At 44.3% G+C, this 14,746-nt stretch overlaps 5 protein-coding genes across 5 annotated transcripts; 1 reads left to right on the plus strand and 4 right to left on the minus strand.

The window, feature by feature from the left end:
- Positions 1-2,301: 2,301 nt before the first annotated feature.
- K450DRAFT_275702 (uncharacterized protein) lies at positions 2,302-4,018 on the minus strand (the record flags this gene model as incomplete). The annotated part of the gene is made up of 2 exons (XM_051593184.1): positions 2,302-3,038; positions 3,106-4,018. 2 exons carry the CDS (start codon positions 4,016-4,018, stop codon positions 2,302-2,304), a joined length of 1,650 nt encoding a protein of 549 aa, XP_051440351.1.
- Positions 4,019-4,281: 263 nt separating this feature from the next.
- Positions 4,282-5,696, minus strand: K450DRAFT_262178 (uncharacterized protein). The gene is made up of 4 exons (XM_051592434.1): positions 5,233-5,696; positions 4,989-5,113; positions 4,732-4,908; positions 4,282-4,660 (listed from the first exon to the last, which is right to left on the minus strand). Exons 1-4 carry the CDS (start codon positions 5,349-5,351, stop codon positions 4,467-4,469), a joined length of 615 nt encoding a protein of 204 aa, XP_051440352.1. The 5' UTR covers positions 5,352-5,696; the 3' UTR covers positions 4,282-4,466.
- Positions 5,697-6,522: 826 nt separating this feature from the next.
- On the minus strand, positions 6,523-11,140 carry K450DRAFT_284416 (uncharacterized protein). Its single transcript, XM_051593507.1, has 4 exons — positions 10,750-11,140; positions 9,982-10,678; positions 9,603-9,920; positions 6,523-9,529 (listed from the first exon to the last, which is right to left on the minus strand). The coding sequence occupies exons 1-4, from the start codon at positions 11,122-11,124 to the stop codon at positions 6,666-6,668; spliced, it is 4,254 nt and encodes a 1,417-aa protein (XP_051440353.1). The 5' UTR covers positions 11,125-11,140; the 3' UTR covers positions 6,523-6,665.
- A 472-nt stretch (positions 11,141-11,612) lies between these two features.
- K450DRAFT_262189 (uncharacterized protein) lies at positions 11,613-12,643 on the minus strand. The gene has a single exon (XM_051592435.1). The coding sequence runs from the start codon at positions 12,608-12,610 to the stop codon at positions 11,861-11,863; it is 750 nt and encodes a 249-aa protein (XP_051440354.1). The 5' UTR covers positions 12,611-12,643; the 3' UTR covers positions 11,613-11,860.
- Positions 12,644-13,141: 498 nt separating this feature from the next.
- On the plus strand, positions 13,142-14,711 carry K450DRAFT_262192 (uncharacterized protein). The gene is made up of 4 exons (XM_051592436.1): positions 13,142-13,652; positions 13,720-13,859; positions 13,929-14,118; positions 14,184-14,711. The coding sequence occupies exons 1-4, from the start codon at positions 13,218-13,220 to the stop codon at positions 14,532-14,534; spliced, it is 1,116 nt and encodes a 371-aa protein (XP_051440355.1). The 5' UTR covers positions 13,142-13,217; the 3' UTR covers positions 14,535-14,711.
- Positions 14,712-14,746: the final 35 nt, after the last annotated feature.

A 14,746-nucleotide genomic window follows, 5' to 3' on the forward strand; every position in this document is an offset into this window, starting at 1 on the left:
TCGGATTGGACAACTGTTACTTCAAATCGAGGAAATATTGCACCTTCAACTTTTTTTGAACTTGGTCGTATTTTTGGTCGATTTGTAATATGGATGTCTTCATAGCCTGTTATAATCTTTATTTTTCTGAAAATGTCCAGCAGACGAAGCCGAGCGGGAACTTTGTCCCTGCCGCTTCTAGATGCAAGTATATACTCGAGAGCATGCTGGGTAGAGATAGCGATAAATATCTCAAAATATTAGACGATCGTACGAGGTATGATAGCTCAAAAGGCTTGTACGGCCGCCTTGCCGAGTAGGACCCTGGATACTGTAGATTTTGGATGGCCTTTGGAATGGACTTGAGGCGGCGGCGGCATTGCTATCATGGTAGTAGCGTATCTCGGTCTCCAGAAAAGCAGTAAGTAAGCAGAAGTGAGATACCAAGTGAAAACGGCTTCCAGACTGTTTCTTGTTTATCAGTCCGAAAAAAACAGAGTCGAGCATCAAAGGCAGGCAGATCCAAAATACTCAAATGAGGAGAATACAGATAGGTATGTAAGCCAAAAATCTACTAATCTTTGGAAACAGGAAAATGCAAGGCTCGAGAAGAAGCGTACCATCATCAGTATGGAGGTAGAAGAATCAGAAGTCAGCCAGTAGAAATCAGAGATAAAGGTCATCTCCGATACAGGTATACGTGAAGAAGTAGCTTGCGGCATTGCTAGACACGGAGTCGTGTGTCGTAGTAAAGATAGGTCTTTTGAGTGAAATGTCCCTTTTTCTTAGTTCTTCTGCAGTGGGAATATATAATAAATGCTTTAAACAAAGAGAATTTTTCAATTCCATTTTCAGGCAAGAAGGCGACATGCAAAACTTCAAATAATCAATAAGACTTGAGAGAATGCGCGGCCATCTTACGAGCTTGCGCCTTACTTGGATAGCTCCATCGTGGAAAGGTACTGTAACATAAGCAATACGTAAAATGTCTGGCCATCCTGTACTTTATTTTTCAAAAGTGTGCGACCTCATTTTGACTTCCACTTTTAACAGGAACGTCTAGATTGTTGTGTATGTTAACGTTTTCAGTATCATCCCATTTATTGTTTGTCTGATATCAGTGTTGCCGTGCGCTATTTGGTGGACCACGGTGATAAAGAAGGCACTGTAAGCAAATGCTATCATTAATGTTTTGATGCATGCAAACGAAAGAGTTTAAGAAGGTCTACCTTTCAAGCGTTGTAAACGACTAGTTATCATATAAAATACCATCTCAGTGCAATTTTGGCTAAGCCTGAATTCAAAATACCAAAGGTCTCTATGGTGTGAAGAAAAGTTTCAGCACCATGCTCTCACATTGAGTATCTCTCGAAAACAATCGGATTCTGCATCTCCATGCATTCCAGATCATATAATTCCTTTTTTTTTAAAAGTTTCTATTAGTTGAATGCCCTTATAATTTGAAGGATATCTTTATCTCTTTTGCTTAATCCAAGTATCAATGACGAAAGAGATGCAATTCGGCCAATGTGGTCACTTTCATAAGTTCTCCCAAAGTCGTCCATCCACTACGTTATCTTCGTAATGGAGTCTTCAACGAATGATTGCCGCTCCCCTGTTATCAGCATAATCAGGATCATAGCGTGATAATACCTATGCGCATTCTGCCTTTGATGGGTTGGCTACACTTCCAAAATTGTTTGTGTGGATGGTAAACCGTTATGGTTGCGCCTCCGACTTTTATCAGCATTTAATTCACTGAAGAATGAGTTTATCATTTAACCTCGAAGCACGTAGTATGAGATACATCAATGATGCAAAGAAAAAAAAAAGAAAGGAAATGATGGACCTGGCATGGCTATGGCTGGCCGACAAAGAGCGATCATCTTATAGAGAACTCTATTGCGGCTTCACTTGTTCAAAGATGGCTCAATCATGACATATGGATAGCAAGTATGTAATTGAGTACATCAATAAATGCATCAAACAATAAGAGGAGCTTTGTCAATGTCTGGTGTCTCCCGATTTTAAATGCGCATACTCAGAAACCCTGCTGCTACTAGTGCTCTGTCTCGCGTAAAATAGTCAATGCATTACGTGCTTAATGGCAAATCCAGCAGATACACGGATTGAACCAAAGTTGCAAGTTAAGTAAAGTTGAAAACATTTAGATTGCGGTTGAAGGTACGGTAAGGAAGGGGATATGTACAAAATTGAATATATTACGAATTGATCGATCATTGCCGCGCTCTATAGCTTATATACATATTAGGAGGATTAATAAGGGTTCAAGTAATGACAAAAGACATGCAGAAGCGTCTGTCATTGTCGGGGTGTTGGCTTCCGTCGGTGGTTGACGCCATACAAACGTCGAGTAGCTTTTGCTGGCGGCTTCGGTGAAAGTCGTGTTGCGTTACTTTTAGTGGCACGCACAGTAGACGTCGCAGACGGTTTTGCGAGCCCCAAAACCGGACGACGTTTTGGTATGGGTGGCCAACTTTCAGTATCATCTGCTTTGGATGCGGAGGTGCTATTGGTCATAGTGTCATCCAATCTGGCACTGGAGCGCTTGCGAGTGTCTCTCGGCTTCTTCACTACCCTATCAAATGCTAGTTTCTTTTGCTGCGAAGATGAGGATGTAGATTGTTGAGAGCTTTGTAGTGTCTCGTGAGTTGCCGTTGGGTCGTGATAATTGTTGTTCACATAACGACTTGCAAGCCTGTCTTCCATATCCTCAATAGAACTGGGAAAGGTTGACTGAATTACTGCCTGCAATTTTTTGGGCGAGTCAACCTCCGCTAATATGTCTCCAGCATTGTCAGCAACATTCATAGAGCGCTGAGAACCAGCCAAAGACGCTGCATTGTCGTGCAATTCTTCAGAGTCACTTGTTTCCACATAATCAATGTCGTCTGGTAGTTGTTGAGATGCGTGTAACGAATTGATTAGGCTCTGGGTGCCTTTGTAGAGAACATAACCACTGTTCTTATTCCTTTCGCTCACTTTGACTTCGTCACGTTGCTCCATATCCATGTGAAGTGAGTTTGCAGTATGGGAATCTGATGTAAATGAATGAGTAAGATGAATGACAGTATATTTGGCTAGGTTATTGTTCATATCACATACCGCTATCTGCAACACGCATACCATCCAAAGTCCATGTCATACTGAGAGTACTCTGTTGTCGCACCGTTGACGAGTTATTGTCGTTCCGTGCGATAGTTTGCTCCATCGAAGCCTTCACAATGACATCTGTGGGATCTTCATCATTTTGGGTGAGAGGCTCATAGACGTCATAGACCTGTGTTTCAGGATAATCCTCGCTGTGTTGACTATTTGGCTTCCTTGCTTCCTCTTCGCATTGGTCGACATTTTTTGATACGCCGTCATCAGTGGCATTTGGTTCGTGATCGAGATCTTCATGTTCTTCCAAAGGGTCGTGGACAGAATAGACTTGAGTCTCTTCGAATTCTTCGTCTTCCTCCTCCATATAGCACGTTTTTGTTGAGTCAAGCTTAGAATTTGTATGCAGGTTGTCTATGGCGATGCTGTCATGGTCTTGACTAGGTCGATTTGATAAAGGTGACGCGTGGTCAGATAATGTACGTGAGCGAGATTGTAATTCTGCCTCATGCTGCTTTATGGCAGCAAAGTTCTCCGTGCCATTTTGGCTGCGCAGTATGTCAATTGTTTCGGTCTCTTCTTCGAGTTTAAACGATACGGTGCTTTGAGAGGCCGGGTTGCCTTTATCAGATTGTTGTCCATCGATATGGGCTAAAATAAGACCCCAATTGACATCTTCTTCATCGTCACTCGCAAAAATGGTTTCACTGGATACTTGACGTGCAAGTTTGCCTCGATTGACGCGGGTGATTTGTCCTTTGTCTTCACCATCAGCACTGTAACCTCCCTGGCTTGTGGACACGGTATCCATGGAATGTAGACCAATACTAGAAATGTCAGCGTCGTAACCAGGAGTCTCAAAAGAAGCCAAACACGGTAGAATAGTAATTCCTGACAGTGATTTAATCTGCGACATGCATGGAAAGTCAAATGTTTGGATACCGTCTCGAAGGTGTTCAAAATTTCGTGCTGGAATTGTGATCCCGTGATCAAATCGCCACCCATTGAATCAATGTCCAATATTACACTATGGGAGACTTCAAAGTTCTGAAGAGCATGGAAATAACTGAGCCTTTGTCCTGAATGTCGAGTTAGCTTACATGGCTTTATCTCAATATCCACGATACCATGGTTGATAAAAATTGGATTAACACATGCTTTTTTGATGTTTTACCATATTTTATTGCATCCAAACTATTTTGTTGCTTTTGTTCGTATGGCTATCATATAGCAAGGTATGGAGGGTTATAACGAGAAGACAAGGAGTGAACCAAAAAGATCACAAAGTGTGTAAAGACATCCAAGGAAATAGAAACACGACATTAAATGCACACTACAGCTCATCGACAAACTGCATGGGATTATCAGTCTTGGTCCATATTGTTCGTCGTACCGTTGGCTGGCACATGTATGTTATGAGCAGCGTTGGCTTCGGCTACCTTGTCTTGTTCAGGGAGGGCCTCTTCATCTTCAACAGGTGGTGCTGGGTGACGTAAAACGTTGCCCATATTGTAGTGTTGAGCACGTTTCCGTTCAAATTCTTCATGGTGCTTCTTAGCTGCAAACAATCTATATTAGTCAATCCTGGTCAAACAAGCAACAAACTGTGTGAAATGCATAGAGACTCACCTTCTTCATCTTCTTCGATGTCATCGGTATCCCAGTCATCATCGCTAACAGACACTCGTCTTCTTTGTTTAGAGCCTGTGGACGAACTTGAACGATCGCTTTCGTTGCCTCTACCATCATCCAATGCAAAATCGTCTTCAGGTTCTTCGCGAGAAGCTAGCTGCATGGGCGTAATTCCTAGGTGCAAAACGATAGTTAGCTAAGAAATTTATTGCCGCGAAGTAATCTCGTGTGCTTATCCTGTAAGCTGAACATACCATCCATGCTGACCTCATCGGTATCAGCGTTATAGTGTATCCAAGGAGTTTTAGGCTCATCCACTTTCATAGTTGAATCCTTTTGGGCTTCAGTCAACATCAAGTTATTCTCGTCCCATTTGAGTCTAGAAGCGATAGATAGAGAGGAAAACAAGTTAGATCACGGCTGTGGGTACAGTTGCAGCGGAGAGAGGAGTTCTGTACTGCGAAGGAGTTTGTTAGCATGACTGCAAAAAGAACATACCTAGACGCCGCAGCATCTTGAGCGAACTTCGAGGACTTCTTGAGAATGCCCTTAACGGGTTTTGTAGAAAGATCAGGTGGAGCGTGATGTCCAACATTATTATTATCGTTGTCTTCCATTTTGACGAGAAGAGAAAAAGAAAGTGAGAGCAGTCAAACAGCAAGCGCTTTTGAAATGCGCAAAGTTCTGAAAAACTCTAGGTAAAATCGGCATCCCACAAAAAAAAAAAAAGGAAATGCACCGGCAACTATTGAATTTCAAACCTGTTGCTGGTTGATTACAACCATACATGACCAAACACTGCATAACTGCTAGTTGGATTGTTTATGTTCGTTGTGCAAGTTTATCAACAAGTATCTTACCGCTGCTATGCAGCCTCAACAGGTTGCACTTCGCGGTCTATTGTAATAGCATGAAAGTCAAACCGCTATGACCATCCTTCCTAGTGGCCCCGAGTGCATATCCATATTATCGACGACCTTTGAGTATCTATCACTACTTCTACACGTTGTGTATCGAACGCGCACTTGATGGTTGTCATGAACGATACATCGTTTACCAACGGTTCTTTGTCGCAATGGTATTATGCCGGTAGAGAGGCTTCAACTTGTCATTCGCAATAATTTGCGTTTACCGTAACATTACTGAAGCTCCTGCTCACAGTGGTAAGATAATGTCTATAGTTTACTGCTGGAAGAGTATATCACATCACTTTGAAGATGGTCACTTTTCCCCTCTACCCTAAGTAAAGCCTGTCCCTAAATTTTTCGACCGTAAAAATACTTTACTGCCAGTACATGATCGAGCTACATGGATCAACCAGACAATTCGAGTAAATGCACACTCAACTTGGGCTACCTCACCACGCTTGTGCACTGTAAACCTGCCTTAGCCTCGACGTCCACCATGTCAATTGTCGGGTTCATGTCATCGACGCGTTCTGCAGCTTTACCAGTCATCGCTCGACATATGGTGGCACCAGTAAACGACACGGACCTTGCCCAGCTACTGCACTCTTCCATGGGCCAGAACGATTCTATAGCAATTATATCTCTTAGTAAAGAACGCTTTGCTACGCTGGAAACCTTGCAAGGAAGTCGCTCGATGGTTCTCTCCATTTTACACGAAGGGGTGGCAATATAGCATGCCCGACGAAGTTGGATGGGTCGGAGTATCATCAAGCTACTTGGATGACGGGAAAAACCCACTGATTGTGGCTCTTTCTTGTCATGAGGAGTTTTGTACAGTACAAAAACTAGTTAACTAATACATATCATAATGATAGTTTTTGTTTATGAATATTTTATTTCAGAATGAAGCAGGTTGAATCAAGAAAATGTACAATATAATTTCCTTTTTTTTTTTATACACTATTGATTGCGCAATAAGCCCCAAGATGTCAGTGAGAGAGGGTTCTATACGCTGGTAAGAGCTTACTGATGCGCAGCGCTACGCTTAAGCTGAGTGACCTCTGCAGTGAGTTCGGGTAGAGTCAACTCAGCTCCAGCTGGAGGAGCTGGCATAAAGCCAACCTTGACAAGGTAGGCAAAGTACACGCCGAAAAGTTGGTCGTCCATGATAGGGCATGTGATGCCTTGCTTGGACACAATGGCCTGAGTATTTCTATCATCCAACTGAGCGCTCTTGGTTGAAGTGGGAAGGTCATCCAAAACGAAATGGAGAAGTGGGAACAAGGAGTGATCTTGTGCCTTAAGGGTGTACTCCATCAAGCGGTTGCGCCAGTCAATGTATTCGGTTTGATCGCAGTGGTAGCCATATCGAACCAAAGTGCCGAACAAATCAGTGAAACGGAAGGTAGGGGGATGAGTGATGTGGAAGATACCGAGTGAAGTAGAGTTAACATCATCCAAGGCAAATGCAGCGACGGAGGCAGCAACATAATCAACAGAACAGCAGTTGATCAAATTGCTCATAGATGGAATATAACCAAGCTCTGTGCAGCCCTTCATGAGTCTCCACACAAAGTCATCTGTGTTGGTAACACCGGTCTTGGAGTCACCCAGAATATATCCTGGTCGTGCAATAGTAGCTGGCATACCACGCTTGCGAGCCTCCATAATGAGCTTTTCAGCAACCCACTTGCTTTGACCGTAACCAGTTTCAAGGCCGTTGCGGGCGCCATCAAGGTCGTCAGATTCCAACACACCATGGCCATGCTTCTCGGTAAGAGCATCAGAGAGCTCAACATAATGCTGTGTATCGAGGACAGAAGTCGATGAGACAAAGTGGAAAGACTTTTGGTGGTGTTCTGTTGCAAGCTTCATTGCTTCAAGGGTACCGATGACGTTGGGAGCACGAAGGTGCTGGTAAGGATAGACCCAATGGACAAGGGCACCATTATGAATGACGGTATCACCCTCGGTGGTAAGTCTCTCCCAATCAGCGGCACTCAAGCCAAGGTGGTCGCTTGCCAAATCACCACAGACTGCATCGACACGTTTATCAGCGAGCCAAGCATCTTGCCAGACAAGATGGGACTCAGATGACTTCTTGACACGCTCTACAGCGGCAGCACTGTCCTTGGCACGGACAACACAGATCACACGGGTATTAGGTTGTTCCAAGATTTTAGCCAGAATGAATGCACCGAGGAAACCAGTTGCACCGGTCAAAACTACGGTACGTTCAGAACCCTCACGGGGTGCAATACCTTGGTAAGAGGTCGACAGATGTGATTCACAAAGGGCTTCCAAGTCTGCGGCATAATCAACTACTTCCTTTTGGTTGTTGGACTCCTCATCAGTCTTGTTAGACTCTGGATTTTCATCGTCAATCAGCAAGTCGCTGTTTTGAAGTCTAGAAACTTCCTTAGCCAGTCCACGAATAGTAGGCTCCTTGAAAACGAGACCCAGAGGGGCATCAACTTGACAAGCGTTACGAATCTCAAAGATCAAGCGCGTGGCGATCAAAGAGTGACCACCGAGGTCAAAGAAGTTATCATCAAGAGGAATGTAGGGTGCCGGAGGAGCAGGGAGTAATTGCTGCCAGATTTTGTGAATGATGGTCTCGTTTTGTGTCATCTTTGGCGCATCCTTTGCAACTTCCTTGCTTTCAGCAGCGGCAGGACCACTTCGGAATTGAGCAGTATCAGGGAAAGGCAAAGCAGGCTTGTCGATCTTGCCGTTAGGAGTGAGTGGCATGCGAGTCAAAGGAACAAACACAGAAGGCACAGCATAGGATGGCAACTTCTGCTTGAGGTATTCGCGAACGTCACGAATGAGGCGTCTGTACTTGTGACGAGACACAAGGCCTTCGCTATTATTTTCATTCTCGTCAGTAGAGCTGACAAATCCATCAATGGAATCCGTGTCTTGAACTGGAACAAAGTAAGCAACCAAAGTTTGTTCTTCGTTCTTGTCACGACGAACCAGGGTGCAGTTCTCACGAATCATAGGATGTTGGGACAAGTGTGTGTCAATTTCGCCAAGTTCGATACGGAAACCACGGATCTTGACTTGGTCATCAGCACGACCGGTACATTCAACGTTTCCATCAGGTCTGTAGCGTCCCAAATCGCCAGAGCGATACATGCGATCTCGCTTGCCCTTCCAGAACTCCTTCCATTCTTCACCACCCACTTGGCTCTCGATCACGCCATCGTCGCCAGAATTCTCTACAAACCAGTTGGGCAAGAACTTCTCGTTGGTTGCGTCAGGAAGACGAAGGTATCCTTCAGATAAACCGCCAGCGCGGACATAGATCTCTCCAATTTCACCAACACCGCACATCAAGCTTCGATCATGTCGGTTAACAACAAGCAGTTGGACGTTGACCATACCCTTTCCAGCAGGAATGACTTCCTTTTGAGAGCTCAAAAAGGCTGGGTGCGAGCCACGGGAAGGAAGGACGTAGTAAGAAACTGCACGCTGGGTTTCAGTGGTTCCGTACATGTTGATGACGGCAACGTTGGGAGCGAACTTTTGGATACGAGCAGCATCGCGCTTGGTCAAAATATCACCGACAAAGAAAGCATTCTTCAAGGATGGAATTTCAACTTGAGCGTGTGATGAAAGAAGCTGTCCCATAGCAGGGGTCAAATGCGTAACGGTGACTTGGGCCTTGTTCATCCAGGTAGCCAATTGACCAGGGATACCAATATCTTCAGTGGTTGGCACATGCAGTTGGGCGCCAAAGAACAATGGTGTGAAAATATCACGCTGAATAGGGTCGTGGGCGATACCAGACAACATGGTGAATTTGTCGTTTTCGGAGAGTCCAAACTCAGTAGACATCCATGGGTAGAAGTGGGTCAAAGAGAAATGACGGCCTCTTACACCTAGTGAACGCCATGAGTGGTTTGTTTTCTTCACGATGCTCGGCACTAACACTGTACTGTTCATATGACTTACCCTTAGGAATACCAGTACTACCACTGGTGAAAGAAAGTGTACCGATGCTATCAGGGCCGATCACAACACCAGTGTCTTGGGCAGCCTTTTCTTTAACATCATCAAACACATCGGTCGTGGATCCAGCAGATTGACCACCGCTTACGGAGCCATCTTGGTTGATATGCAAGCCAGGGATTTCACAAACAATATCCAAATTATCCTTGGCATACTGACGGACTGTGGGGTCGATTTGACCAGCTTGAGAGATGAAAATCAGACCACGGGGAGTTGCCACTGACAAGTAGATTTGCTGACGAGATGGGGGATAAGCGGGATCTAAAAAATTGACATTAGTCTTCTCCCGACTTCACTATCCTGTTTCCAAGCCCTAACTTACCAATGACACTGAAAGTGGCTCCAGCCTTCAAAACACCCATAATGGCAATGACAAGGTCAACACCGCGGTAAGCATAGATCATAACAACATCCTCACGCTGGATGCCCTTGTGGATCAAATAGTGGGCAACCAGATTGGAAGCCTCATGAATGTGTTGGTATGTGTAAACAACTTGACCGCCCTGGTCATTGGACTCAACAATACAGGTACGTTCAGGGTGCTTCTTGGCGTTTGAAGCAAAGATGTCAGTGATGGCACCACGCCACTGAGACCAGTGGAGGTTTGTTGTGGGGTCAGGAAGCGATGAAGATTCTTGATTAAAGTCCGATAATGGGATCTGGCCAACCGATTTTGTTTGAGCATCTTTAGCAGCAGCTTCCAAAACAGCGGTTATCTGAGAGAGAATGTATTGGATACGCTTGGGGGAAAAGAGGATCTGGTTATAAACAACGCGAATAGAGATCTCTTTGAGGAAAGACGTTCTCAATGAAGTTGAGGCAGTTGGTGAGGTGATGAAAATAGTGAGGTCGGATGTGGAGGATGTAGATGACAAGAGGTTTTGTGAAGGTGTATCTGTTTCGTTGTAGAATCTAACTCTGAACAATGGTCTCTGTGATTCTGTGTCAACGGCCGCCTTCTGCATAGCATCCAACAAGACTTCAAAAGGAACTTCATCCGCCAATGCATCAGCCTCCACCTAAAAAGCCAACTTGGTCAGCAACGCATTCATCTACCTACTTAAACTTCAACCTGGTTTCAAAACATTACCTGCGACACCATCTTGACAACTTCGTTAAAGGGTTGTTGAGGATCGACGTTTAGCTTGAGGACCAGAGGGTTGCCAGAAGCGGACGAAGTGCCAACAGCAAACTCTTCATCGCCCGTGTATCGTTGCAACAAGACAGCGAAGGTAGCAAGAAGAATGGTGAATGGGGTAGGGTGGCCATCCTTTAGTTGTATTCCAAGTGACAGTTGCAGTATGCTCAATAGAGTCTGTTCTGACAGTTCAAGGGTTTGAACGTCCTCCACAACACGCGCCGGCAATGGCCGGGGATAGTCTGTAGGAACGAGGAGGTCGGTTGTGTTATTGAGGCGGGCATGCCAGACCTTCAGTCTGTCCTGGTAATCAGTTGCGTTCACCATATAAAAAGAAGATAATATGACAAAGGATGGATTGAAGGCGGGGCTCGCTTATAACTCGAGCCAAAATTAGATGGCAAACGAGATCAGATTGGCAGTCACATCCCATCAACCTGATTTTTAATTCTCCGCCATCCGGTCTTAAACCAAGCAGAGAAAGTGTCCCCTGTCAAGAGCAACCGAAGAGGAGTCTGGTGTCAACTAAACCCATTCCATCTAAATAGACCGGATCCACTGGAATGAAAGATTGGAATGATCTCTTTGACACGAAAAAGCCGAGGAACGAAGACCGGCCCGGTTACAGAGACCAAGTACGAAGTGTGTCTCAGGAAATTTCAAGAGTAGTATACACTAGTGTACGCCAATATTGATTTGGCGACCGCTGATGTTTATACTCAATTTACTATAAAGCAAGATAGGAGGTGACTACAAGAAACATGAAGCTAATGTATGATCGCACTCTTGCTGTTCCATTCACGAATACGCTACGCGAATAAATGACGGAGAGGCTGCCTTTGTGTTGCAAAATGAACTGCCTCTGACAAGGATCCACGAAAGCACGGGCCAGCTCATTACGTGCAAAGTGATTTTATTATACCAGAAAGTGCGATAATGTTATGAACAGTCCTTTCGAACGCCATCCCCACAATAAATGTTAATATGCATATACAAAAGAATAGCTATGGTACATTGTTGCAATGGCCGGATTCATTGCAATGTGTTACTTTTTGGATCGTCCTCAGATCTCGAGCTTGATCTGCTCTCCTCGTGTTCCGTCGTACTGCCTTTCCGCTTTCTCGAAGTTTTGGGTGGCAATCTCTTCTTCCTTGGACGCATTGTTCAGCCAGCTTAGATAAGAGTTCCACGCTATTCCAACCGTGCTGACCACAGGCAAACGATATGGCAAGGGTGTAAACTTAAAGTTCACCAACTGTACGAGTGGCCAGAGTTGATAGTTTGCCTTGAGAGCAGGGCTGTAGGCATCTCTGAATTTCTCCTTAACGCCTTCGACTGATTTTGTTTCGACAAAACCCATGACGGAAAAGAACAGACACAAGCTCATTGGAGCGAAGAGTGTTTGATCGGTTATCATACGCTTCAACGTCACCATGTCGGAAGGTTTGATCAATGATTTGGTAGCTTGCGCAACGGCTGGCATAGGAAATCGAGCTTCCAGAAACATGAACCATCGTCCTACGATGGGAGCGACGGCCATGTTGTACAGAGCAAAACGTAATGTGCGATAAGGATCAAACATACGTGGTGGACGAGGTTTGAGATCTTCGTGTTCTTGAAGCTTAGGTGGAAGTCGTTCATCTAGATTGGTAGCCTTATTCTCCATCGACCTCTTCCAGTTGACGTACGTTATGGTCTGAGCGGTTACATCACTGACAACGGCCAGGCATCCATTAGTGACACATAGCGTTTTGAATGGGGCTTTCTCGTAAGACTTGGAATAGAATCTATTGAGTGCCTTGAGGGCGTTCATTATGGGTATCGAAGGGAAAGTGGTAAAGATGGGTCAAGACGCTTTGATGTCATTCTTGCCAATTCTCAAAAATTTGGGACTGACATCGCAATTGCCTATTTAGGCATACAAGTCACCTAAGCGTTTCAAGCTGGCTGCCATCATACGAGCATAATGCAGTTCTACCATAAATGAGTTCGAACCAAATCAACGATATCAGCACTGAAAATAAGGAGGTAAAGCAGAAGAGTTGATGGAGAAAGCAGATGACTGCAGTGTCATAGAGATTTTTCATGTCATACTTTGTGAAAAGCTGCTCAAGATACTGAATGAATTGCCTCTTTTTTTTTTTTTTTTACTGAAATGCACAGCTATTTTACTTCAAAGTATCATTCACTTTCTTTTCAGTATATCCAGAGATAATCATGCCGAGCACATGGATTGAGCACGCTTTCAATGGTCATGTTCAGCATAACAATCTGCTACTTATTATCATGATGGCTTCAGGGTTGCTGGATCACAAATTTCAAGGAAGGCCCGGGCTTGCCGGTCACACTTTTTTTCTGCCACTCCATTCTAGCATTCCAGGCACCCAAAGCAACACCACAAACAGATTCATTAAACCACAATGCAGCCGATGTGTCGATTTTGGCTGGCCCCATACTTTCACCAGAGTTCAGTTTGTGCAAGTCGTCCTTCTATTCAACACATTTTTCTTCGTTTCCAACGTTCCAAACACAGCCTTGCACCATCGGCACCATTTCGACCACTTGCCTTTTATGCCCTACACGCCCTCCCAGAAACAAGTCTACCTTCGCTAGAATCAAACATACGAAATCAATTGAAAAAATTGGATACTGTAGGGCGAATTTATCTGGCACCGGATAGTGGTATTGGTGGCATCAACGCACAATTATCCGTACCGGTACATCAAGTTTCCGCTGTACAGTCGGTTTTTGACACATTGCCACAGTTCCGTGGTGTCTCCTTCGAGTACAACTACGGTATGGAGGATACAGAGAAACCAAGCTTTAGAAACCTTAAAGTTCTGCTAAAACCGCATGTACGCTGACTACGTTATATACCTTTGTATGTGAATGCTCGTGCTGAACCTTTCTCTTCATCAACAGCTGGTGGCCGTCGGAACAGCTGTAAATAATCGCGATCTCTCAAAAAAACCGATATATCTCACTCCAGATCAATGGCATCAACAACTATCTAATTGCGACAAAGATACCCTACTAATAGACATGCGCAATCACTACGAATAGTTAGTATATCCCCATTCAAGATGTTCGCTAGGTGACTTCTCGATCACAAACTTAACACATTATTACAGTGATGTTGGACGCTTCAAGAATGCTACGAAGATGAACGTGGATACCTTTCGTGATAGTTTAAAAGTACTAGATGACTTAGTAGCCTCTCGGGAGAAAGATGAAGCGATCTACATGTATTGTACAGGAGGAATCCGTTGTTCGGTTGCTGGAGCATATATGACCAACAAAGGATATACAAATGTGAACATGGTAAGTGGCCATTTCAAATCGACATATGTGTTTTCGTATTGCTTATTCCACATGATGTTACTTAGCTCAAAGGCGGAATCACCAATTATGGGCATTATATCAACGAGAACAAGGTGGAAAATTCGTTATTTCGAGGAAGTAATTTTACATTTGATGGGAGACGAGGTGAGCGGATAACCGACGACGTGCTGGCACATTGTCACCAATGTGGCGCTCCATGCGATGTGTTGAGTAATTGCGCCAACAAGCTGTGCCACCTGCTCTTCATCCAATGTCCTTCCTGTAAACAGAAACATGAAAAAACCTGCAGTTCGGAGTGCTGTGATGTGGTACATGGGCGAAAGGAGTGGAGCCACGAGTACAACTACCATGCGCAGATTCGTCCTTCCAGCAAAATCCATGCCTCTCTTGAATAAAGAGGTGTACTGATAGACATTACTGTAATGCTTGTGTATATAGGAAATAGACTACTTGTGTGGCGTGCTTGGTTATGTACCAATGTAATATGTTTGACATAGATCATCTATATCCTCTGATTTGAAATAAACACGGCTATTTATGATGTGACAGAGATCGAATCACACAAAGCCATATCTGTACTACTTTCCATGAAAAATGGTACGCAAAA

Source organism: Umbelopsis ramanniana, assembly GCF_025399195.1.
Source record: "Umbelopsis ramanniana AG unplaced genomic scaffold K450scaffold_94, whole genome shotgun sequence".
NCBI classification, from domain to species: Eukaryota; Fungi; Mucoromycota; class Umbelopsidomycetes; order Umbelopsidales; family Umbelopsidaceae; genus Umbelopsis; species Umbelopsis ramanniana.